The sequence below is a fragment of the Staurois parvus genome, unplaced genomic scaffold (genome assembly GCF_062004578.1).
Source record: "Staurois parvus isolate SC_StPar_1 unplaced genomic scaffold, SC_StPar_1.0 ptg000636l, whole genome shotgun sequence".
NCBI classification, from domain to species: Eukaryota; Metazoa; Chordata; class Amphibia; order Anura; family Ranidae; genus Staurois; species Staurois parvus.
The window spans coordinates 4,313,727-4,338,293 of NW_028318432.1; the positions used below are offsets into that span (position 1 = coordinate 4,313,727).

Consider the following 24,567-nt stretch of genomic DNA (forward strand, 5'->3'; position numbering starts at 1 on the left):
CATTATCTACATCCTATGGCTCTGTGCTTTATAGAAAACACACTGATGAGGCCCCATTCACTATGCTACAACACGACTATAAGGAACTTTATTTTAGCCATGTGACTGTAATTTTCAAATTTAATTGGACACAGCTGAAAATAAGTCATTTTGAAAATAAAGTGTTTTAGTGAATTCAGCCAATTACTTATTTTATGGCTTAAAATTGTTACTAATGCAACAGACAATGCAAGTATAGCCCATCTCCATTAACTGACCTGTAATGCAATAATACTAATATATATATATATATATCTATATATACATATATATATATTTATAATTAGTTTAATAAATATGCCAAGTGGGTCATTAATTTAATTCTTGGACAGCTAGAGAGAGAGGACACTTATACCAGGCAACATGAAATAAAAGTGATGGTCCCTAAACTCAAGGCTGCCTTCATAGTGCTTGTTACTTGTCTTTCACAATTTGTTACAAATGACTTAAATGTGATTGTAGGTCCAGATCAATTCCAGTTTTCGATAAAACTACAACCTTTGGTGTCTGCTGGGATTTGTAGCTCTACACCAGCTGGGGCTCCTGTGACTTTGCTGATCTGTAAACATGGACAGTCCCAACAATGGGCACCATTCACTGAATGCACTCTAAAATGTCCTTCTATGACATCACCGAGGACTAGTACCATGGCTTTGTACATTTTACCACAGAACAAACTGTTCGGCTAAATTGGTTTTCCCATCTGACCAGCAATTTATTGTACTTAAGAAAGTCAGTTTAATGTGGAGCTGTGTATAAAGGACAAGGATGCTATAACAGGATGATGGAGGGTGCTCCCTCTCTCTCTCTATATGCCTCATCTACAGCAGTGCATTCCCACAAACATTTACATGTGTACTGCATAAAATAGGGACCATGCTAAATGCTACGGATCAAAACGCAGCTGTGTCAATGAGCACATAGCATATAATACTGCTGCATTCAGATCCAATGGCCCATTCACAATAAGCTGGGCAGCTCTGTCCAATGCACAGACTAGCCAAATTGCCTTAAGTACTAAGGGGGAGATTTACTAAAACTGGTGCACCCAGAATCTGGTCCAGCTGTGCAGAGTAACCAATCAGCTTCCAGGTTTTATTGTCAAAGTATAATTGAACAAGCTGAAGAAGCCGATTGGTTACTATGCATAGCTTCACCAGATTCTGTGTGCTCCAGTTTTAGTAAATCTCCCCATTTGACTTCAGTTCAGTTCACATCTCTGCATTGCATTGGTGTGTACTGCAAAAAAAATGGTATATGCACAACTTTTTTTCAGTGCTGTGTATTGTGATGCAGCACACTGAATCACAACCTGCTGTAAAGAGTAAAAAGATAAATATTCAATAAGGTGGGGAAAAAAATAGAGAAAAGTTAACAGTGTGATGCACCGATTATGACAAATCAGCGCCAATTCAAAGTGCACGCCAGTGGCCATGGTATAACATAGTCAGTGGTGTGAAAAAGCCCTAAGCCTTATGCAGTACGGATCTGAAAGCAGTGTATCCTACACCGTGTTCATGAGCCAAGAAGATATAGGGGGAAATCTCTCTATCTCGTTAGTTCCTTGGCTCAATGAGAAGGCATTCTGTGTTGGATTCACAACATCTGTGGCCTCATGCATACACTTCAGTTGAGCCAAGCTCTTTGAAGCGAGGATCATTGCGTTAAATTGATGTTATTTGGTACAGAACCCTTCAGATTGCACTAATTCAAAGCACTGGACTGTGAGCTCCATTCATCATGTGAGAAAGTTGTGTGCTGAGCATGGAGTCATCTTCCAACAATGGTCACAGGACCTGCGTGGCTTTCCTGTATTTTAGCAGCAGCAGCAGCGCTGGAGACTCATGTGTAGTATAGGTACATGGGACTCCTCCATAGTGTAGATACAGGGAGCTCCTCCATACCATGGGTACAGAGGACTCCTCCATACTATGGGTACAGGATACTCCTCCAGACAATAGGTACATGGGACTCCTCCATAGTGTAGATACAGGGAGCTCCTCCATACCATGGGTACAGAGGACTCCTCCATACTATGGGTACAGGATACTCCTCCAGACAATAGGTACATGGGACTCCTCCATAGTGCAGATACAGGGAGCTCCTCCATACCATGGGTACAGAGGACTCCTCCATACTATGGGTACAGGATACTCCTCCAGACAATAGGTACATGGGACTCCTCCATAGTATGAGTACAGGGGACACCTCCATATTATGGGTACAGAAGATTCCTTCATAGTATGGGTACAGGGGACTCCTCCATACTATAAGTACAGGGGACTCTGCCATTCTATAGGTATAGATGACTTCTCCATACTATAAGTACAGGAGGCTCTTCCATACTATGGGTACACTGGAAAGACGTGCACGCTGGAAATTTTCGCTTCATTACTGATGCATTCGTTCACTGAAGAATTTCGTTTCGCCATATTCGTTATGTTAAACTGATTCATTTCGTATATCGTTGGTCTGGGTGGATTCAAACAATTTTGCAGTTTTTCAGAAGATTGCTATATACTTCGGGTGGATTCGATATTCATATATCAAAACTATTCACAAGAATTCAATATTTACAGATGCAATGGAAAACAATAGTGCAAAATTCAGCGGCCCTGACTTTTTCAAACTTCAAAATTGCATTATACTGTGGAACTGAACTGACTGATTGTGACAATTACAAATTCAATTTTAATCACAAATTTACTCGAATCCGAATTATCTAACAAATTTGAAAATTTAATTAATTTCCCTATGGGCCCTAACTACTATCGCATCATGTGACTTCATATAAGAGAAACAAATTAAAAACAAAATGCATTTTTTAATTTTGTTAAAACTTTTTTCAGTTTCGTTACTATGTCCATTCTAAGATTCAGATACAACCAAATCTCCAAAAATCAAATTTTCATCTGAAAATCGATTTGTTACAAAATGCACATCTAGCACTGGACTCCTCCTTACTATAGGTACAAGGGATTTCTCCATATTAAGGGCACAAGGGGTTCCTCTACACTATTGTTACAGAGGACTCCTCCATAGAACAATCATTGATTATATTTATCCAAATGTGTACAGCGCTCAGGATTGACTGCAGGAGGGATGTGGAGCCCCAGTAGTCCCTATACGCCACTGTCATTATGGAGGATTTCCAGGCTGGTCCTCATGCTGGAGACAAGGCAGTTCTTGTATGACTCGCTCATCCAGCACTCAGCAGTCGGCTTCTCCTTTTAAGATTGCTGCTGGAAGTGGGCAGATCCAGAGAGGATGGAAGGGAGGGGGGCAGTTAACCCTTCACTGCTCTATACTAGTCCCAGTCCCTGCTGTGTATAAATCCTGGAACATTGGAGTCCACAATGTCATATTAGAGTTAGATGAAGGTGTTTCTACATTCTCTTTATAGAAGGAGGAGTACTAGAACAAAGGACACTGATATATGAGGTGCTGGACTTTATTTGTATTTTTGAAAAAAAATCAGCTGGAATTTAGTTGCTCGGGGGTCTCTTTATATTGTTGTGTTAATGCACATGTGTTGACATGCGTTGCGTTAGGCAGGCTAGTGAAATGAATTGACTGCCAACATGCCCTTACATGCTGAAAATTGGAAGTAGCCCTTTTTTGTAACACAGCATTGCAATGTATGCAACATAGAAACAGTGTTTCGAAAGGAATGGAGATACAATGCATCTAACATGTGTTGCTGTAACCCAGAAATGCAAGAATAGGATGTCTGAATTTTCATGCATTTTTGATGTGATCCATTAAAGTCTGTGAGCCAAAAACACACCAAAAGAAGCACTTGCCTCATTTTTCCAAGTCGCACAGAAGTGTGTTGTATAGGTGTGAATGGGCCATATAGTCAATAAAAGGATTCCTTGTGCCATATACACCAAATCACTTAAAGAGGAACTTCACCACCCCAATCCAACCCCCCCCCCCCCTGGTTAATTTTTATTTTAACCCCTTCTTGCCTGGTCCACTGGGTGGGGCTACTCACGCAACCAGTGAATCCAGTGCTGTGCAGCTGCACCCCTTTAAAAGCCACCACACTCTAGGACCCCTCTTAAGTAGTTGTCCCTTGAACAGGTGTCCTCATTGGCAGATTTCCCCTTCCTCTTGTACTGGGGACAACTCAGTGTTGAAGTTCTCCTCACTTCTCATTTCCATCCAAAATTATAAAGGTTCAATCCACCTACTAGTGAGACTAAATTTTGGGTAAATAATTAAAAAAAATATATTAAAAAAAATGGACGTTTGTAATACACATTAAGGCTGATTAACTAAAAAAGTAATGAAGTAAAATACCACCCCCAACTCCTGAAATGTATAACTTTTTTGGTAAAATCCCAACTGAAGCTACAGTGTTTTGTACTAATGGACAGAGTGCAAAATGACTAGACCTCTGGCAGGTTTTATTGCTGTATATCTCTGTTCAGCTGACATTTCCATTTCTTGTCCCTGGTCACAATTGAACCTCTGTCAGATATTTATTGCTATCTAGACTGGTGGTCTCCAAACTGCAGCCTGTGGGCCAGCTGCAGCGCTTTCCTTGCCATTATCTGGCCCTTGGGGTACTCTTCCTCCCACTGATATGAGACACTATTCCTAACCCCACAACTGGGCATAATTGCTGGCACTGACATCAACAATGGAGCACTATTCCTGCCACTGACACCAACGAAGGGGTACTATTCCTGCCACTGACAGCAACGATGGGGTACTATTCCTGACACTGACACCAACGATGGGGTACTATTCCTGCCAGTGACAACAACAATGGGGCACTATTCCTGTCCTTGACACCAACAATGGGGCACCATTCCTACTACTGACACCAACAATGGGGCACTACTCCTGCTACTGATGCCAACGATGGGGCACTATTCCTGCTACTGCCACCAATAAGGAGGCACTATTCCTGCCACTGCTCCTAACGATGGGGCACTATTCCTGCCACTGACACCACTGATGGGGCACTATTTCTACCACTGATGTGAACGATGGGGGACTATTCCTCTCACTGACACCAACAAAAGGGGCACTATTCCTGCCACTGCCCCCTAATGATTGGGCACTATTCCTGTCACTGTCCCCTAATGATGGGGCACTAGTCCTGCCACCAACAGGGCACTATTCCTGCCACTGACTCCAACGATGAGGCACTATCAGGGGCGGACTGACAACTCATGGGGCCCCTGGGCAATAGGGGATCATGGGGCCCCTGTGTCCTTGGCCAAACTCAAGAAAGCCTATGAAAAAGATACCAGGGGCATCTCATGGGGCCCCATACTGACCCCAGGCCCTCGGGAAGTACCCGAGTTTCCAAATGGTCAGTCCGCCCATGGGCACTATTTAATCCCACTGATGCCAGGACAATTTATACACCCAGTGGCCACAGTCCACCCCCCTTAAAGTCTGAAGGACAGTAAAGTGGCCCTTTGTTTAGAAAGTTTCGAGAACCCTGATCTAGACAAACGATTCCTTACTTCCTGTCTGGGTGACACCCTATGCATCAGGATGTGATAGGGTGTCACCAGGGCAAACAGCTATACCAGACAGGGGTCCTTACACTTCTCTACTCCATCCAACACTGACAATAAAAAATGTTTGGCATTCTCCTGCAGTGTTCACACAGTAACTGATTTTGCTCTCTTGTTTAGGCTGGCTGGTGAAAAAAAATGGAGGCCCCCAAAAAACTTCCTTTCACCTATGGATCACACAGACCTAGAAAAAGAAGGCCAATGGAATCCCCTTAGAATCCCATACAGTTTACAGGACAGAGTGAGTATCTATTCACATACATACAGAACCATGACCTCACCAATTCACTGCATACAGGAGGGTTAAGCTGGCCATAGGCAGATTAAGATCTGGCCGATTCAGCATGGATGGACCAAATTTTAGTCTGTTTGTGGCCCTCCCCCATTTGACAGAAGTTGATGGTTAGAGCAACTTATGCCAAACAGACAAGCTGGAAAACCTTTGTTGATCTGGGGCTGCAGCCAATTGGCTGATCAGTGTATTCTGACATCAGAGAGTCCCACTGTCACAATGCAGTGGGGTAGATTTACTAAAGGCAAATAGACTATGCACTTTGCATGTGCAGTTGCTCTAGAGTTTAGTAAATCAGGTAAAGCTCCCCAATGCCATGCCAGGAGAGAAAAAAAAAAAAGAACTGTTGCTGATTGTATGATGGAAGTCAGCAGAGATTGCTCTAATTTACTAAGCTCTGGAGCAAATGCCCTTGCAAAGTGCAACTGCACAGTCTATTTGCCATTAGTAACTCAATGTCCTGGTGGGGGTGATGGGGAATTCCTCAAAGGAGGTAGATGGAAAAATATTTTTTCTTTTTTTCCATTCAGCCAACTGGCTGAATGAAGAAAAATAAACCATCTATGGCAGGCTTTTGAAGTGAATACCATCAGCTAAAAAAACCCCACACAACTTCTGTAGTTAGGCAGGCTTTCAAAATTGCAGAGGCCAGTTTTCACTCCAGCACATGCAGTAATACATATTCCTACCACAGGCATTCTTTCAAATTTTAGGGCCCACTTAAACCATATGTGCAGGGCTGGGATGGGCACCCATGCCTAATGCAGTCCAAACGCATGGCTACCATGCACAGCTGCACCAGATTCAGAGTGCACCAGTTTTAGTAAATCCCCCCAGTGTGTTGTGATGTATTATACTGTATTGCAATGCAATGCAAAAAAAAGAAAAGAAAAGTAAAATGGTGCAATGCATTATTACAATGCATCAGAAGCGCTCCCATCACTGTGCGGTATAACTCGGCTGCTGGTGTAAATGAGCCCTTAGTTTCCATTGCTGCAAATTTTTATAAATAGGCATAATAATGGCCTCTCCCAGTATGACCTAGTACATAGGTCCTTTGGCACATTAATACACTTGGGGGTGCCATAATGAGGGGTTCAGGGAATTCTCTTTAGGTTATATTACACTGGATAGTCAATATAGCTCAGGGATGTGCAAATTATATCACCCGTTACCCAGGACATGCAGTTTCAGGTGCTGGGCAAGTCGTTTTTTTTTTAAGCCTTGCTCTTTAGCCTGCTTTCACACATACGGGTGCTAAAATCACAAATGCTTCCTTGTGAATATCAATGCAGTTCAAGTGCAATTTTGCCATCCATCTCTCTCTCTCCACAACTCCAACCCATTGACTCCAATGCAAAAACACCTCCCATTCATTTCAATGCAAAAACGCCCTCCCATTGACTTCAATGCAAAAACACCTCCCATTCATTTCAGTGCAAAAACGCCTCCCATTGACTTCAGTGCAAAAACACCTCCCATTGACTTCAATGCAAAAACGCCCAACATTGACTTCAATACAAAAATGCCTGTCAATAGCAATCCTATGTGAACACTTATCTATGCATGCCACTCTATCTTTTGTGAGTCTGGTATGCACTGCTGCAAACTAGCACAAGACCCGTTTGGTAATAGCACTCAAAACGCAATGCGTGTGGAACGCACCTGTGTGAACCACCTCAATAGGAACACATAATATCTAGCCTCTCATGCAAATCTGTACATTTGAAAACGCATCCAGAATCGCCTATGTGTGAACCAGGGGGGGCTCCATTCACACCTAGGCATTTTGGGATTGCTTATTTTCAGTGGCACCTAAAATGAGGTGCGGTTTTGCCACGAATGTTGCGTGGCAAATCACGTCGCCGAGAAGAAGCCCCTGCTCATTATTGGGCAACAAGCTTCACGTGATGCAATTTGCTGCGCAGTAAAGTGCGCGACAGTCATGGCAAAACTGCACTTAAGGTGCCATGGAAAATGACACCTGAATCTGCGTTTTGCAATTGTAGTGCATTTTGCGATCACAGGCAGAATCACAGTGATTCTGCTGCAATCCCAACACTCCCAGGTGTGAATGGAGCTGACACCGAATCTTGATTTGGCTGCTCCGCAGGCGCTAGTACTGAGCACCCAAGTGCTTCCACGTGTGAGGGTAAGCTGAAGGAATAAAGTTTTTCTTTTTTTCTCATCGGGTCTGGCGCCCTATTACTCGCTCGGCAGATGCGTTTCTGCTGAGCGTTAAGAGAGCCTGACACTCCCCTATCCTGATGAGCATCCAATCAGTGCTTGTCACACTGCAAGGTCTCTCCCCTCCCGGCTAGTCCCCGGGTGCAGTGCTGGAGACAGGCAGGGAGGTGAAGAGGAGATAAACAACGAAATGTTAAAAACATGAAAAGTTTAAGTCACTATATAAATAAAGCCCCTTTGGTTTTTAAAAGCCCCTGACATTCTGAAACGCACCTCTGCCTAATAAGAAACATCAGCCCTTCGTATATTTTTTTTTTTCTTAGGACAAGTAGATGGGCCCCTGATTTAGTCCCTTTGACAAGTAGTTGTCCACACCCCTGTAGCTGTGCTGTAATGTGGAAAACTACACGTGGCGTGCACTTTAGCACATAACGCTGGACATACACTGATCAAACCTCATTTTCTGATGAACCGGCCAAAATTCGAGCAGTGGCTGGCCTTGTCGGCCCACTACCACTCAGAATCCTTTGACCTGATAATCGAAGAAGCTGGAAATCGAAAAATTCTAGACCAAAAAGTGACTGTAGCCAATCCGCTGCAGTCACTGGCAGCGGCCACCGGAGTTGGCTGTCTGAATACAATAGCCTCAATGGGAGATTTTTCCACCTGCTCTGTATAGAGTGGATGGAGGAATCGGATATTATTTTTTGTTAGTGTATGGCCAGGTGAAGAGGTATTTTTCTGGGGCCAGTAAGGCATGTTACAGCATAAAAAAAAACAAAAAAAAAACTTGCATGTCGGATTTTATTATTTTGCATTAGCGGGCCCTATTTTTTTTATTCAGTTGAACATGTTCTTGTTCCATTCAATGTTTTGGATATTGGCACAGCATTGCAACGTACAGTAGATAATGGGATATTTCCATATCAGAGAGCTGACTAATATGCAGTGAATGCCAGAGACTTCAGGTGAGCTGCAGAAAAATGCATCATGTCTGCGATTGTCTGCAACACACTGCAACCCGCCTCAAGGCAGCACTGTGAACAGGTCAAATAGATTATAATGGTTTTCTATGTGCCCTGCAGTCAGGGGCGGACTGACAACTCATGGGGCCCCCGGGCATTAGGGGATCATGGGGCGCCTGTGTCCTTACCCAAACTCAAAAAAGCCTATGAAAAAGGTACCAGGGGCATCTCATGGGGCCCCCTAATGACCCTCGGCCCTTGGGCAGTGCCTGAGTTTCCAAATGGTCAGTCCACCCCTGCCTGCAGTTGATCCTGCATTGATCTGTGCATATCAATGTAGCTCAACTGAACTGGTATGAATGAGCCTTTAGGAAGGATGACATGTATTTTGATGTGTTTTCAATGAATATTTGAGTTTGGAGTGATAGAGTTAAAAACCATTAAAGTAGAACTATAGGCAAAACTTCGCTTTTCATTTTTAATAGCGCAAGGGAGGGTTATAACCCGTCAGATATGTTTTCTTCATCTGTGTCCCATTGGGGAGACTTTCCTTCACTTCTTGTCCCACAGGCAAACAGGAAGTGAGAGGAAATCACTGCAAACTAAGGGAATTAATTGGGGACCCCCAGGTCACCAGAACTAGTGTCCCCATTGGAAGATTTCCCCTCTATTACTTTCCTGGGGACAATCCAAAATTTGTGGTTTTCTTTTACTTTCACTTTCAATGATAAAGGTAAACATGATAGATAGAGAGGGTGAATCTCCTTAACAGGGGCACAGACAGCAATAAAAACTGACAGATGTTCTAATCTGCTTCCACTCTATCCAAAACTAAAAAAACCCCAAAAAACAAACAAAACCACTTGTTAATTTCTGTTGCCAATCCATCAAAACATGTTATATACATTGTGATGCATTGCCATTGACTGCTATGGGATTCCTAATACTCTATAATAATAATATAATAATAAACATATACATGCAAAAAAGCAGACATGTTGTATTTTGAAAAACACGATGAGATGGGAACAGGCACCATCATCATGAAAATGGGGAACCATGATGCATGTATTATAGCTCTTACCTTCTTCATTCTGTTCCCACTTTATACTATATGTGGACCCTTACCTGTTAAAACAACCCATTAACTTTAAAATAGAAATTCAAGGCAAAACATCTGTGTGTATACATATTTAAAAAAATTATAAAAATACCTGGGTGTGTCAGGAAGAGGCAGAGAAACTGCAGTACACTGATCTTCACAGTGAAGAGATGTGGGGGGTGGGGCATGTCAGCACAAGTCTGATCACTGGACGACACGCAGGCTGTCCTCCCAGCACAGCCAGAAAACTGACCACACTGGGATGGATGTGCCTAGTGTTGGGGGTAACAAACACTAAATAAAACAGGAAAGAGCTCCCATTGGTGTACACCAACATCCCACAGTAGAGGTTTCCCTGACAGCTGACTGAACTCTCTCTCTGCATTCCTCACAACTGGATTGATCCTCCTGGTCTGAAGCCTTGTACACATGGGCCATAAATTGGCCAAAATCGTCCAGCTTGGCCTGTGTGTACGGCTGTCTGTTCTACAGAAGCTGATCTCACAGCCGTTTTCTGTTGAAGGAACATGCTGGGAAACCAGCCTCTGACCAGAGCTGTCAGCCAATGGCTGCAAGTTCTGATCAGTGTGTTCTGGCGGTGGGGGGTCAGAACACAATAGCACAGCAGGTGAGATCGCTGCACTAACATTGCTTGTGTTAGTACAGCGATCTCTCTCTGTTGGGTTAAATGAAAAAAAAAAACCTGCTGTGTACCCAGCTTTAGTAACATACTTTTGATTCAATTTTTTCAAATTTTCAGAGCCAAATCACACTTTTTCGTTGTGGTAACAATACATTACCGTGTCGCGTGTTGGTGCGACCCAGTGCCATTGAATTTGAATGGCACCCCAATACACAGTAGTGTGCCTAAACACATGGAAATGTGTGATTAAAGGGTCATGTCAGATTCTGGACTCGCTAGGATGTGTTGGCAGCCCGTTGTACGTGAATTAGCAGTACAATCATTTATGGCAAAATTAATTTTCAGAATAAAAAAAAATATTCTTGTGCACTTCCAACCGGCAATGATTTGTAATCACTCTCATCAGGTCAGCCCAGTTGAGGGAAGCCCAGAGTAATGCTGGCCATAGACGGGTTGAAAGTCGACCGATTTTTCAGCCGAAAAAAAAATTGGCCGATTTTCTCACTGTTAGTGGGGTAATTGGTCGGCCGTTTTTCGGGTTTTTTTTGCACATTTTTTTATCGGTTATGTTGGAAAATTTGCGGACGATTTTCCCGGCAATGATGTGCAAATCGCACGATCGTTTTACTGATAAAAAATCCGCTCATGAGCCGTGACCTGCAAGGGACAGAAGTTATGGGGTGAACTTTATGATTTTGTCGGCCGATTTTTTTTACCGTTGGTGATAACGTCGGCCGACCGAATGACAGATTTTTTTTTTCGAAAAATTGGCCGATTTGCGACCTGTCTATGGCCTGCATTAGAAGCAGCTTGAGCCTGGGTTTGCTCTTCTACGGTGCGGAACATCGCATGTGATTCGCACAGGAACAGCACCGCATTCCTGTGTAAATCACATGCAAATTCTGTGCGGTGCGATGGGAGCCATACAACACCGATTTTGGGGTGTTAACCAAACATACACACCCACGGCAGTTCACATAAACGGGGTGCGATTATGATGCGGTGCGAATTCCGTACTTCATTAGTGTGAACCCAGGCTCCAAGTAAGAATTATTTTTAAAAATGGAGCTCAATGGTCAGAGTGAACAGGTGACTGTGCTGACCAATGAGAAGCACTTCTTTCTTCCAGGACACCATATCAGAAGAATATAAAAGCTGCATGTTCTTGTGCGATTCACATGTGGTTCAATGCACTGCGATTTTAGGCTGTTCATTTTGAATGGACTCAAATCTCACAGCACCAGCTCAAAAAAAAAAAGCACCAAAAGCAGTGCATGCACTATTTTTGGAAATACCTTGCGTTGTGACCTGCAATTGGAGTGTTGTTAGCTGAACTTTGACACCCACTACAGATCATGTTTGCAGTGTGTTTTGAACGCGGTGCAGGAAACGCGCATAGAACATGGGTTCCCACACCCCGCTCAAGAGTGAACGGGGCCTTCTTGTTTTGTCTATGGGACAGGAAGTGAAAGGAAATCTCCCCTAAGGGACACAGATGGCCAAAAAAAAAACCTGACTGACTGGTGTCATAACCCTCCCCTATTCTATCCAAAAAAAAAATTTTTGTCTTTAGTTTTACTTTAAATGACCCTTAAAGTGGCACTAAGCAATATCATTATTCTCCAAAAATGAATCCATACACATCCTCTGCTAAAAGTGATATTAAAGGCAATTCTTTGAAAAAACGAAAAAAAACAAAATAAACATGACAAGTTTACCTGCTCTGCAGTGGTTTTACACAGAGCAGCCCTGATCTTCCTCTTCTCAGGTCTCCCCCACTGGGTGCCCCCAGAGCAAGCAGCTTGCTATAGGGGCACCCAGGCAGGCTTGCTCCCCAGCCACTGCTCTGCGTGCCAAATCACACACAAAGAGGTGCTGCTCAGCCCCGCCCCTTCTCTCTCCTCCTTGGTTCACTGCCAGTGATAGACAGTAGTGGGAGCCAATGACACGAAGGTAAAAAAAACCTTGAGCCTTTACACCGACTTTTATTGCCCTCTACACAGTTGTTCATTAAATTGCTTCTTACTGTGTTTTTCTGGCTCCTAGTATCACCTTCTGTGAGCTACCAAACCTCTCCCCCACTTCTGTTTGTTTGGCACAAGCAGTGCACACCAGTTGAAGGTATGTGTGCTCTATGCACACTACACCTCCCATAGTCCTTAGACCAGTGGTTCTCAACCTTCCTAATGCCACGACCCTTTAATACAGTTCCTCATGTTGTGGTGACCCCCAACCATAAAATTATTTACCCAGTAATTATAATTCATGAAGTGTCCTTTTACCTCCAATACTGCTGCTTTCAACACAGCAGCTGCTTTCTGCACAGTAGCTGCTGTTTACACATTGGAAATATATTTCCGATGGTCTTAGGTGACCCCTGTGAAAGGGTCGTTCGACCCCCAAAGGGGTCACGACCCACAGGTTGAGAGGCCTTAGAGGGTAGCAACATTCCTACATCCAGTGGACCATGGAGAATGAACGTAGCCACCCTCTAACAGGAAGTCAGATCACAGCAGCAAAGAAAATTAATTTGGAGGAGGTTGAGAGCAATAAAAGGTTCTTTTTTTAGTTAAAAATACATGAATAGATTTTTTTTTCCTTTTTTAACCAGTTTAGTGTCACTATAGGCTAGGTTCACATCTATGCAGATTGCGTGATTTTACACACCCCTGCCGCAGTACATCTGCTATAGGGCAGTTCGTGGATGCAGAAATAACGGAGTAGCCCACACCTGGCCATGAAAGAGCTTTTGATTCAATTGTCCAATTACTTTTGGTCCCTTGAAAAAGGGGGATGGCTACTTTTAAGAGCTGCAATTCCTAAACCCTTCCTCCAATTTAGATGTACATAGCCTCAAATTAAACCGGAGTGTGTGCACTTTCAGCCCATATCCATTATATAACTATAGCTTGAATATGTTTTGATAAATACCTGAAAATATCTAAAATGGTGCCTGTGCCCAAATATATATGGACCTAACTGTATATGGGCCCTCCAGGGGTAATGTAACCAGATAAAGGAGTAGCTGAGAATTTTTGTTTTTTAATCGGTTTCTTATCTGTGTTTTTAAATAGGATTTATGTATGGGGTTTTTATTTAAAAAGAAAATACATTATATATAAAATGGTTTCCAGGCAAACATTTAGGAAGTGTAATGGTTGTCAGACTTGTTATACACAGTAGTGCTGAGCTGAAGATTCCTTTACGACACTGCTGAGGCGTCCTCCTTCAGCTCTCCTCGCACACAGCCCTCCCAGCACGTGCACCATGCGTGCCTCGCGCTGCCCCTACCAAACTGAGGACAAGGGCGGGAAAACAACAACCCAGCCGTCACTGCTAAACCCGCCCTCTTCCTTTACGCTTCACACGCCCACTTCAAAACTTCCCGCCCCGTCCCTCGGTGCCCCACAGTCAAACTGCGTACACGAACGCTGGCTGCATTTCCAGCAAAGCGGCCGCTGGGGGCGCTGTGGTTAGCAGCTGACGCTGGTGTCATCGGCGCGCATGCGCCCTGCTCCCCCCCTGGGCTTTTTCCTCGTTGTGATCCTGCCCTGGCTGCCTGTCCGGGCGCAGAGCCCCCCGGAGGACATGAGGCGGCTCCGGTGCCCGTAATGCGGGTGTGGGCAGGCTGGGCCGGCGCTGGGGAGCCGAGCCTCAGGAGCGGCAGGCGAGTAACCGGTGCGTGTGTTGGCTGTCCTGTAGATGGTGTCCGGAGAAGTGGCAGTGGACGAGGAGCTGACGACTAGTATGAAGGAGATGATCGGAGGCTGCTGCGTGTGCTCGGACGAGAGGGGCTGGGCCGAAAACCCGCTGGTCTACTGCGACGGGCATGGCTGCAATGTGGCGGTGCATCAAGGTAACCCTGAGGGGGGAGGAGCGGAGGAGGAGGGGGCGGGCTCGGGCTGACCAAACGGGCGGGGCTGTGCTGGCGAGGGGCGGGGCTGGCGTGCTGGAGCACGCTGGCCAGTGGAAGGTCAGCTGGTCACCATGGAGACTCCCATACACATGAGAGGCAGGCTGGATCTGGTCGTACAGACAACAGTCAGCAGATATTCCTGACGGGGGAGGGGGATGTGTATGCTCGGCCAGTGTGATTGTACACGTTTATACTGCACCTCCTAGGGAGCGGAGTACCTTCTGACTTTGTATACTTGGCCCCATTGGGCCCCATTCACATCGCACGTCACGACAAAATGTGTGTTTTCATGCAGCGGCAATGGTGCTGCCCTACACACAGCAGAGACGCTCATACCCCTGTTTTTGGGCAGTGAGCCTCACACTATTTTAACGTGTGACAAGCGCGTCTGGTGACATTAATAATTAGGCTTCATTCACATCTAAGCGACGCATCACTTTTTTAAAAGGTGACAAAGTAGCTCATGTGGTTTTTTTTTTTTTCTTCTTTTGGTGCTGAGCCTTGCGTGTTTTTGCACAAGACACGGGACTGCTACACGCGTTTGGGGCGCCGTTAAGAATCAATGACACTGGAAGTGTATTGCACATTATACCGCATGTTGCTGAATCCCTCGGATCTCCCTACATTTCTAGAACACTTCAGTGTGAATGCCGCCTTAATGGCACCGCCAGTGCCATGTGTGTTTTACCAGCGCTCTAGGAATGCCACAAGTGTTGTTCCACACAGTCCTGGAAAGTACGAGTGTAAATGGGGCATTAGGGTTCATTCACATCAGATTCTGCGCAGGTGAACGCATGGACACGGTGCCACGCGTGTTTTACCAGCGCTCTAGGAATGCCACAAGTGTTGTTCCACACAGTCCTGGAAAGCGTAGGTGTAAATGGGGTATTAGGGTTCATTCACATCAGAATCTGCGCAGGTGAACGCACAGACACGGTGCCATGCATGTTTTACCAGCGCTCTAGGAATGCCACAAGTGTTGTTCCACACAGTCCTGGAAAGTACAGGTGTAAATGGGGCATTAGGGTTCATTCACATCAGAATCTGCGCAGGTGAATGCCCGCACGGACACGGTGCCATGCGTGTTTTACTAGCACTCTAGGAATGCCACAAGTGTTGTTCCGCACAATCCTGGAAAGCGTAGGTGTAAATGGGGTATTAGGGTTCATTCGCAGCAGAATCTGCGCAGGTGAACGCACGGACACATTGATAAGTCTTGTTCTCTGTGTGTCCTGCTTATGCCGGAACGCTGCGCCGAGGTGGAGTGAATTGTGTGAAAATGCAGACCCTGCAGTCTTGGGTTTTATTCACATGTATGAGGTTTTCAGTTTGGCACAAACTCACAACAGTCCATTTCACATGGGTCACGTTTACATCTGTGCGTTTTCCACCAGTGTGTTTTTGGACCGGGTTAGGGACTTTTTTTTTTTTCCTCCCCGCAGCAGGTTGTGTTTTGGTTCCATAGACTTTGATGGAAACACAGGGCTTGTGGTTTTATGCATTTCACATGGTTTCGTATGGGTCACGTTTACAACTTATTATTATTATTATACAGGATTTATATAGCGCCAACAGTTTGCGCAGCACTTTACAATATAAGGGAGACTTTACAATACATTTCAGTACAGAAGGAGTGTGAGGGCCCGGCTCGTGGAGCTTACAATCTAAAGGAAGGGGGAGGTGATACAAAAGGTGATAGCTGCGGGGGATGATCTGATGGAGGTGATTCAAGTACAGTTCTTAGGTGGAGGTGGGGTAGGCTTCCCTGAAGAAGTGTGTTTTCAAAGATCGCCTAAAGGCAGACAGGATGGGGGCTGACCGGACTTGCTGTGGAAGGGAGTTCCAGAGGATGGGAGAGGCTCTGGAGAAGTCCTGTGCGTCTTCCACCAGTATGTTTTTTGGAACGGGTCAGGAACTTTTTTTTTTTTCTTCCCCCGCAGCAGGTTGCGTTTTGGCTCCATAGACTTTGATGGAAACACAGGGCTTGCGTTTTTATGCATTTTTACTGGTCTCTCTCGCAAAATAAGACACCTTCTGAAAACGCATTAAAAATGTGTTTAAAAAAAAAACGCATCGGGCAAATGCATCAACCGCAACCTGCGTAGGTGTGAACCAGGCCTTAGGCTCCGTTCACATCTGCGTGTTTTGAGAATGTGTGAAAAATATGTATCACACTTGTGGTGCCGTTCGTTGATGGGCTCCGTTCACATGTGGGCGTTTTGTACTGCTGGCAAAATCACTGCAAATCTGCCCGCAATCCCAAAACTGCAAAAACAACAAGCGCATTCAGGTGGTTTTCAGTTTTCAATGGCTAAAAAAGTGCTGTGCGTTTCTGCAGCAATCGATCACAGCAAACCGCATTGCGCGAAGCTTGTCACCAAATAAGGAGCAGGATAGTCTTTTGGGCTACAAGCTTTGCGTGATGTTTTTTGCCATGATTGCAGCGTGATTTATTGTGAGACAGTCGCAGCAGAATTGGACTGCGTTTTAGGTGAAAATAAATGGCATCCGAACATGCATAGTGCAATTTATTTTTGCGCAGCGTTGTTGGATCGCAGGCGGAATCTCCATGATACAAAATGCCCAGATGTAATTGGAGCCTCAATGACACCCCCAGTGTGGTATGATAACGTGCGTCTTGCTGCACGCAAAAAGGCAACAAGTGCAGTTAAAAACCCCCCACAAACTGGTACGCAGCAGAAAGCTCCATAAGCTCCTTTGCCACACGTAGGGCAGCCTGTTGAAATCAATATTCTGCCCTATGCTTGTCATGAAAAATGCACTGGGGGAAAAAAAAGCGCATTTCAAATCACTAGGTGGGAAAGGGGCCTTGTGTAGCGCACCTCATGTCACCACAGCGTGTCACAATTATGTGCAGATTGAATGGAAGATTCACGTTGTGACCCTACAATAAAGTTTAAGGCAACCTTCACACCTAGGTGTTCCTAAAATTATTATTATACAGGATTTATATAGCGCCAACAGTTTGCGCAGCGCTTTACAATATAAAGGGAGACAATACAATTACAATACATTTCAGTACAGAAGGAATAGGAGGGCTCGGCTCCGGGAGCTTACAATCTAAAGGGTGGGGGAGGTGGTACAAAAGATGATAGCTGCGGGGGATGATCTGAAGGACGTGGCTCAAGTACAGGTCTTAGGTGGAGGTGGGGTAGGCTTCCCTGAATAGGTGAGTTTTCAAAGATTGCCTAAAGGCAGACAGGGTGGTGGCTGACTGGGGTAGGGAGTTCCAGAAGATGGGAGAGGCTCTGGAGAAGTCCTGGAGGCAAGCGTGGGAGGAGGTGAAAAGGGAGCTAGAGCCTTGGGAGGAGCAGAGTGGGCGATTTGGACGATATCTGCGGATGAGGTTGGTCATAATAGACTGGGGGGGGGGATAACCTGTGTAATGGTAGACCAGTGAGGAGGGAGTTGTAGTAATCAGTGACATGTGCAGAGGGACTAGTGGTTGCAGAAACGCATGTTTCTGCCCATGTTTTAGGAAACTCACTCAAAACCTGCTTGTGGTTCCATTTTTTTTATTAATGGCACTCCAAACGCGGGTAGCAGTCCCAGGACAAAACATGCTTGGCTCAGTGCAAAAAAGGCCTTGAGCTGCTTTGGTGTGTGTAGGGAAGCCATTTCGAGTGAATGGCTACATCACTAAAAATTAGTGATGTGTCACGCAGGTGTGGATGGGGCGTAAACAATAAATAGAAGGAAAAAAAAAGGTAAAGAAATACATCAAACTGCCATTCACCAGCCCTGCGCAGTGTACACCAGCACACGTATGTTATTGTGTCCCCTCCATGCACACTGTACAGGCGGCTATTGAGTACTGACACACCCGACTTTCAGAGCACCTGAACAGTGACTGGAGGTGGTTGGTTGCAGTGACCGCTTGGCCTGATTTTTATCCTCCCAGCTCCTTCCATGTCTCAGGTGAACTTTTTGAGTAGTCCTCCAGACTCGTGTCTGAAAGTCCTCATGTCCATTTTTGGCTAAGGGTTTGTTCACACCATGCCCCAAGCTGAATCGCACAGGAATGCGCTGTGCGTTCTTGCGGGATTCATCTGCAGATCAGTGCAGTGCAATTTCAAGCACATTCATTTGAATGGGCTGAAATTGCACCGCACCAAAAGTAGTACATGCACTACGTTTTGAAATGCACGGCAACCCCATCACATGGTCCCTTCTACCATGCAATTTGTTGTGAGCCAGTGCGGGCAAACGCAATGCGTTTGGGGTATCATCAACTTTTAACTGACCCCCCTCAGCAGATCGCAAGGGCATTGTGATCGGAATGTGGTGCGGGAAGCCGCAAGAGGCCTAAATGTAGGCATGTGTCTGTATACACTCACCGGCCACTCTATTAGGTACACCTGTTCAATTGTTTGGTAACACAAATTGCTAGTCATCCAATCCCATGGCAGAAACTCAATGCATTTAGGCATGTGGCCATGATGAAGATGTATTGCTAAATTTCAACCTGAGCATCAGAATGGGGGAAGAAAGGGGAATTAAGCAACTTTGAATGTGGTGTGGTTGTTGGTGCCTGACGATCTGAGTATTTAACAAAACTGCTGATCTACTGGGATTTTCACACAAACCATCTCTAGGGTTTACAGGGAATGGTCAGAAAAAGAGAAAATATCCAGTGAGCGGCAGGCTTGTGGACGAAAGTGTATTTTTGTTGTCCGAGGAGAATGGGCAGACTGGTTGCTGCGACATTCAGATGGTAGGGTCAGAATTTGGTGCAAACAACATGAAAGCACGGATCCATCCTGCCTCGTATCAATGGTTCAGGCTGGTGGTGTAATGCTGTGGGGGATATTTTCTTGGTGTACCTAATAAAGTGGCCGGTGAGTGTAAGGGCACAGACATCCTCAGCGTCCCGCCCCTGTGTTTGTGTACTATGGGGAGGGGAATGACCACAGTTTATTTGACTTAAAGAAGGTGTGGATATTTTATACATCATAACATTGATCCATCTTGGATATACCATATTTCACCGACGCCCTTAAAAGTTAGAAATCACTGTACAATCAAGCACACACTGCTACTCCAGTGAACTGCTAGCTCCTGGGTCCCATGATGAGTGGCTGGTCTACTGCACTGTGAACACTGGAGGGTGACCTCTCAGCTTGGGGGCCATTCAGAGAATGCTTTGCATCTTCTGAATGAATTAAAAACATTCTCTGATTGGATGAGGTGGAGATCATGACATTACCGCACCTCATCCAATCAGCAAATGCTTTGCATTCATTCAGAAAATGCAAAGCATTCTCTTAATGGTGCTCATGTCAAGCAGCCGACCCCCCCCCCCCCCCCCCATTCTCAGACTGTGATAGGGCATTGCTCAGAGCAGGACCCAGAAGCAAGGGGAGATGACTGGACTAGCGGTGTCTACTGCACTGGTTTACAGGGGCATCGGCCAGGTATGGTGTATACATAGACCAAGCTGAATCAAGGTAACAATTATCCATACCTGGTATTTGTCTTTTAAAAAAGATCAAAGTGGAAGTTCAGAGGACACCCAAGACTGTCTATGGTTGAGTCAGCGGGGCCACCCACAGCTTGGATTTTGGCTTATTGACAGGATTTGCTTACAGTTTGAGCTGTGTATGGTCAGCTTTAGGCTGAAGTCCCTCCGGTCTGTTCTAGTGCATTGCATTAATGTAACACAACAGGCAAGAACAGCAAACTGCAGTGCATGTGTACTTTGTGCTTTGGAGGTGCATTGGGTTAATGTGTTGGTTACACCATTGATAATGAAGGCTCTGCAGCACATAATGTGTTCCTGTAATGCCCTGCACTGGAGAGGTGTGAATGGGTCCTCTCTAGTATCACAGATGACAGCTCGCCAGTGACAGGATCAATAAGGTATGTTCCCATTGGCCCACACGGAAAAGTCTCTTACTGTGTGGGCTAGTGATAGTGCCAGCTCTGGCAAGGAGCAGTGCGAAGCGTGTTGCAGCTCTTTGCACTGCTTACTTTTTTTTTTTTTCTGAACTGTATTTGAAGTGTCACTCCACAGCAGTGTGATGCATTGTCCTGCCATGTGGTGACATGCAGTGTGATCCAGTGCACTGCAGACATGCTGTATATTCATGCAATCCACATAACATCCTACCAAAGTTGCAGTTTGAATGGGGCACATAGAAAACAATTGTTGTTTGTGTGCTATAGCGCTGACCTGCAGTTATCCAATGTGGAAAATGGAGGTCACTGATGATAGGGTGAGCGAGTCCCAAGAGAGCAGAAAGAACACCCAGCTGCACATAAGGAGTTGGTCCTCTGATGGCCAAGGCAGGCAAGTGAAGGGTCGGTGTCTGCCGAGTGTTGGGTCACACTAGAGATCTGGTAACTCCCTCCATGGGTTTCAGATTGTGAGCAGGGGCTGTGTCCATGCAGCTACTGCATCCCAACAGAGATGAATGGGACTGCCTGCATACGGATGCATAGAACACCTGCACATCCCATGCAGCAATCAGCCTGTTGCACGGATGTACCCTTTAGTACACCCATGTGAATGAGACCTTAAAATTCTTGCTTCTTAAGTGTTTTTACAGAAAGTCCTCCAGCCAGTTTGAACTTCTGTAGGTCACCGAGGAATCAGTTTGTTGTCTCATGAATTGATGTGAAATTATGACCTTCCACAATCTCCTTTTCATGTGGCCAGCAGCACTGTCTTCAAGTGGCCTCCATTGGGCCTATTTAGATACTACAAACCTGTGGGTTGTGGCTTGTAACATTGGCCCATGGCTAACCGACATGTTTACTCCCATACTCAAATTTTCCCTCTGTATGTACTTGTCTAAATGACTTTAATGAGCTAGCTGTGGGTCCCTACACAGTGGTGAATGTGCAACAAAACTGCAGATATATCGTCTCTCAATTCTATTTTAACAGGTAATTTAGAGTTGCCTTCAGCGACATGTGAAGTGTGATGTGACTAGTACACTGATTGTTTGGTTGCTCTCTATTATGGCTGCTTTGACATTGTTGTTGCTCTTTGCATGGCTTCATGTGGTATTTTCCTGCAAGGTGACTGGTTGACTGAGAGTTTGCACTTGTTGGGTGTCACTACTGAGTTTAGTTTTTGGTGTCCCTGTGACTTGGCTGGGTGGGTGCTTGATAGGGGATGTTGGCAGCTTGCTGGTTTTGTGCTGCTGCATTAGAAAATGCAAATAGTTTGTAAATAAAGAGGAAAAAGAGGAAGTAAACTCGTGAAATGTACCTCTCTCAAAAAAAAAAAAAAAGGCAGCGGGCAAAGAACTAGTCACTGGTGTTGCCTTTGGTCTCCCTGCAGATGATATTTCCTCATTACTGACTTGCCTTGTCTTGTTGTTCTGCACTGCCTGTGTGTAGGGGTGGTCATGCTAGAAGGGCTTTGCTTCCTCTTGTCAAAACCTCCAGCAAGAAAAACAGTGAGCAGCACACTGGCGATATCACTAAATCCCACCTGAAATCAGAAGCAACAGTGCTTTAGATCTTATACTACAGATACACTATATTACCAAAAGTATTGGTCGGCCTGCCTTTACACACACATGAACTTTAATGACATCTCAGCCTTAGTCCATAGGGTTCAATATTGAGTTGGCTCGCCCTTTGCAGCTATAACAGCTTCAACTCTTCTGGGAAGGCTGTCCACAAGGTTTAGGAGTGTGTCTATGGGAAGGTTTGACCATTCTTCCAGAAGTATATTTGTGAGGTCAGTCACTGATGTCGGAAGAGAAGGCCTGGCTCTCAGTCTCCGCTCTAATTCATCCCAAAGGTGTTCTATCGGGTTGAGATCAGGACTCTGTGCAGGCCAGTCAAGTTCCTCCACCCCAAACTCGCTCATCCATGTCTTTATGGGCCTTGCTTTGTGCACTGGTGCGCAGTCATGTTGGAACAGGAAGGGACCATCCCCAAACTGTTTCCACAAAGTTGGGAGCATGAAAATGTCCAAAATGTCTTGGTGTGCTGACACCTTAAGAGTTCCCTTCACTGGAACTAAGGGGCCAAGCTGAACCCCTGAAAAACAACCCCACGCCATAATCCCCCTTCCAACAAACTCACGTACCTGGTGATGGAGGCCAATGGAGAGAGGGCTTCCCTTGCGGCTAAGTTCCGGACTCCCCTGAGAGTGGGACAGCGGGAGTCAGGCCCAAAGTTGCACAGGTCGCCTGTAGGAGTGCTGGTTGGTGGTCCACTCAGGAGCACAGCTGGTGCATGGGGATAGGTCTGCAGACTGGAGGCGCCTGTGCGTGGTATGCAAGCCTTCCGGGATTTGGATGTTCGCTGGTTAGTCAGTTCGAGCCAAGGTCAGGTACCGGGTGGGAAACAGAACAGACGTGGTTAGGTGGGATAGCTGAGGTTATACATGGAGGAGCGAGAGAGAGTATCCTTTAGCCAAGCCGAGGTCAGATCAGGGGGGTCAGTAGAGCAAACAGGTCCAAGTACAAGCCGGGTCGGAATCAAGAAGTCACAAGCCACAGGAACAAACCACGGGGAGCTAGAGATCATCCAGCAGACTGAGGCTGATGTGTCCTTTTGTGGCCATGTAGAGTATTGGCAGAAATGCCAGAACTTCTGCTGAGGACAGGACCCTGACACAAACTTTACACTTGGCACAATGCAGTCAGGTAAATACCGTTCTCCTGGCAATCTCCAAGCCCAGACACGTCCATCGGATTGCCAGACAGAGAAGCGTGATTCGTCACTCCAGAGAACACGTCTCCACTGCTCTAGAGTCCAGTAGCGGCATGCTTTACACCACTGCAGATGACACTTTGCACTGTACTTGGTGATATAAGGCTTGGATTCAGCTGCTCGGCCATGGAAACCTATTTCATGAAGCTCTCTACGCACTGTTGTTGTGCTCTGAAGGCCACACGAAGTTTGGAGGTCTTTAGCTATTGACTCTGCAGACAGTTGGCGGTTTCTGTGCACTGTGCACTTCAGCTTGCGCTGACCCCGCTCTGTCATTTTACGTGGCCTACCACTTCGTGGCTGACTTGCTGTTGTTCCCAGTTGCTTCCACTTTGTTCTAATACTACTAACAGTTGACCGTGGAATATTTAGTAGCCAGGAAATGTCACGGATGGACTTATTATACAGGTGGCAACCTATCACGGTACCACGCTTGGAGTCATTGAGCTCCTGACAGCGACCCATTCTTTCACGAATGTTTGTAGAAGCCGTCTGCATGCCTATGTGCTTGATTTTATACACCTGTGGCCATGGAGGTGATTGGAACACCTGAATCCAATGATTTTTATACTTTTGGCAATATAGGTGTCCTTTTATCATGCAGCGGTAAATGATCGCTGCTCAGTTCTCTGACATTCTCGGAGAACACAGTTCTCATGTGAATGCCTTTTTATGAAGCGGTGTAGATCAGTTCTCTGAAGGAAGGGAGACGCAATCTACAAACACTGGAAACTCGCGAGATTACAGTAAGAGATCAGTCAAGCAACGTTTACTAAGTAGCGGTAAATTATCGCTGCTTTGATTGCAGCTCCTCTGATTCTCCAGCTCTGAGCTGGAGAATCTGGAGGGAGAACACAGATCGCCAGTGAAGGGCTGACATCACTCCTTCATATACTGGCAGTCTGTATGCTGAGATGATCAGCGGAGAGCATGTTCTCCGCTGATCATCTCTGTTCCTCAACCACAAATGATCGGAGATCAGCAACGATCCTCAGGATCGCCGCTGATCTCTGTTTAATAAAAGGACACCTTAATGTATATGGCTGTAGGCACACTCACATACCAGGAAGGTCACTGCTGTTTCTCAGGAGGGATTCCAGACAAAAGGTATTTTTTCCAGGATACTGCTTGGGCAGTGATAAAGTGTATGATACCCCAGAAATGTTATGACATAGTGCATATGGGT

At 45.5% G+C, this 24,567-nt stretch overlaps 1 protein-coding gene across 3 annotated transcripts in view; it reads left to right on the forward strand.

Moving 5' to 3' along the window:
- Positions 1 to 14,286: 14,286 nt before the first annotated feature.
- Positions 14,287 to 24,567, forward strand: part of MLLT10 (MLLT10 histone lysine methyltransferase DOT1L cofactor) — a 272,303-nt gene continuing 262,022 nt past the window's right edge. For 2 of the 3 annotated variants that reach the window (XM_089693742.1, XM_089693743.1), the window contains exon 1: positions 14,287 to 14,624. In XM_089693742.1, coding sequence (XP_089549868.1) covers positions 14,471 to 14,624 — 154 coding nt within the window. In that variant the 5' untranslated portion in view covers positions 14,287 to 14,470. The remainder of the gene's footprint in view (positions 14,625 to 24,567) is intronic. The other variant, XM_089693744.1, reaches the window with a different exon arrangement.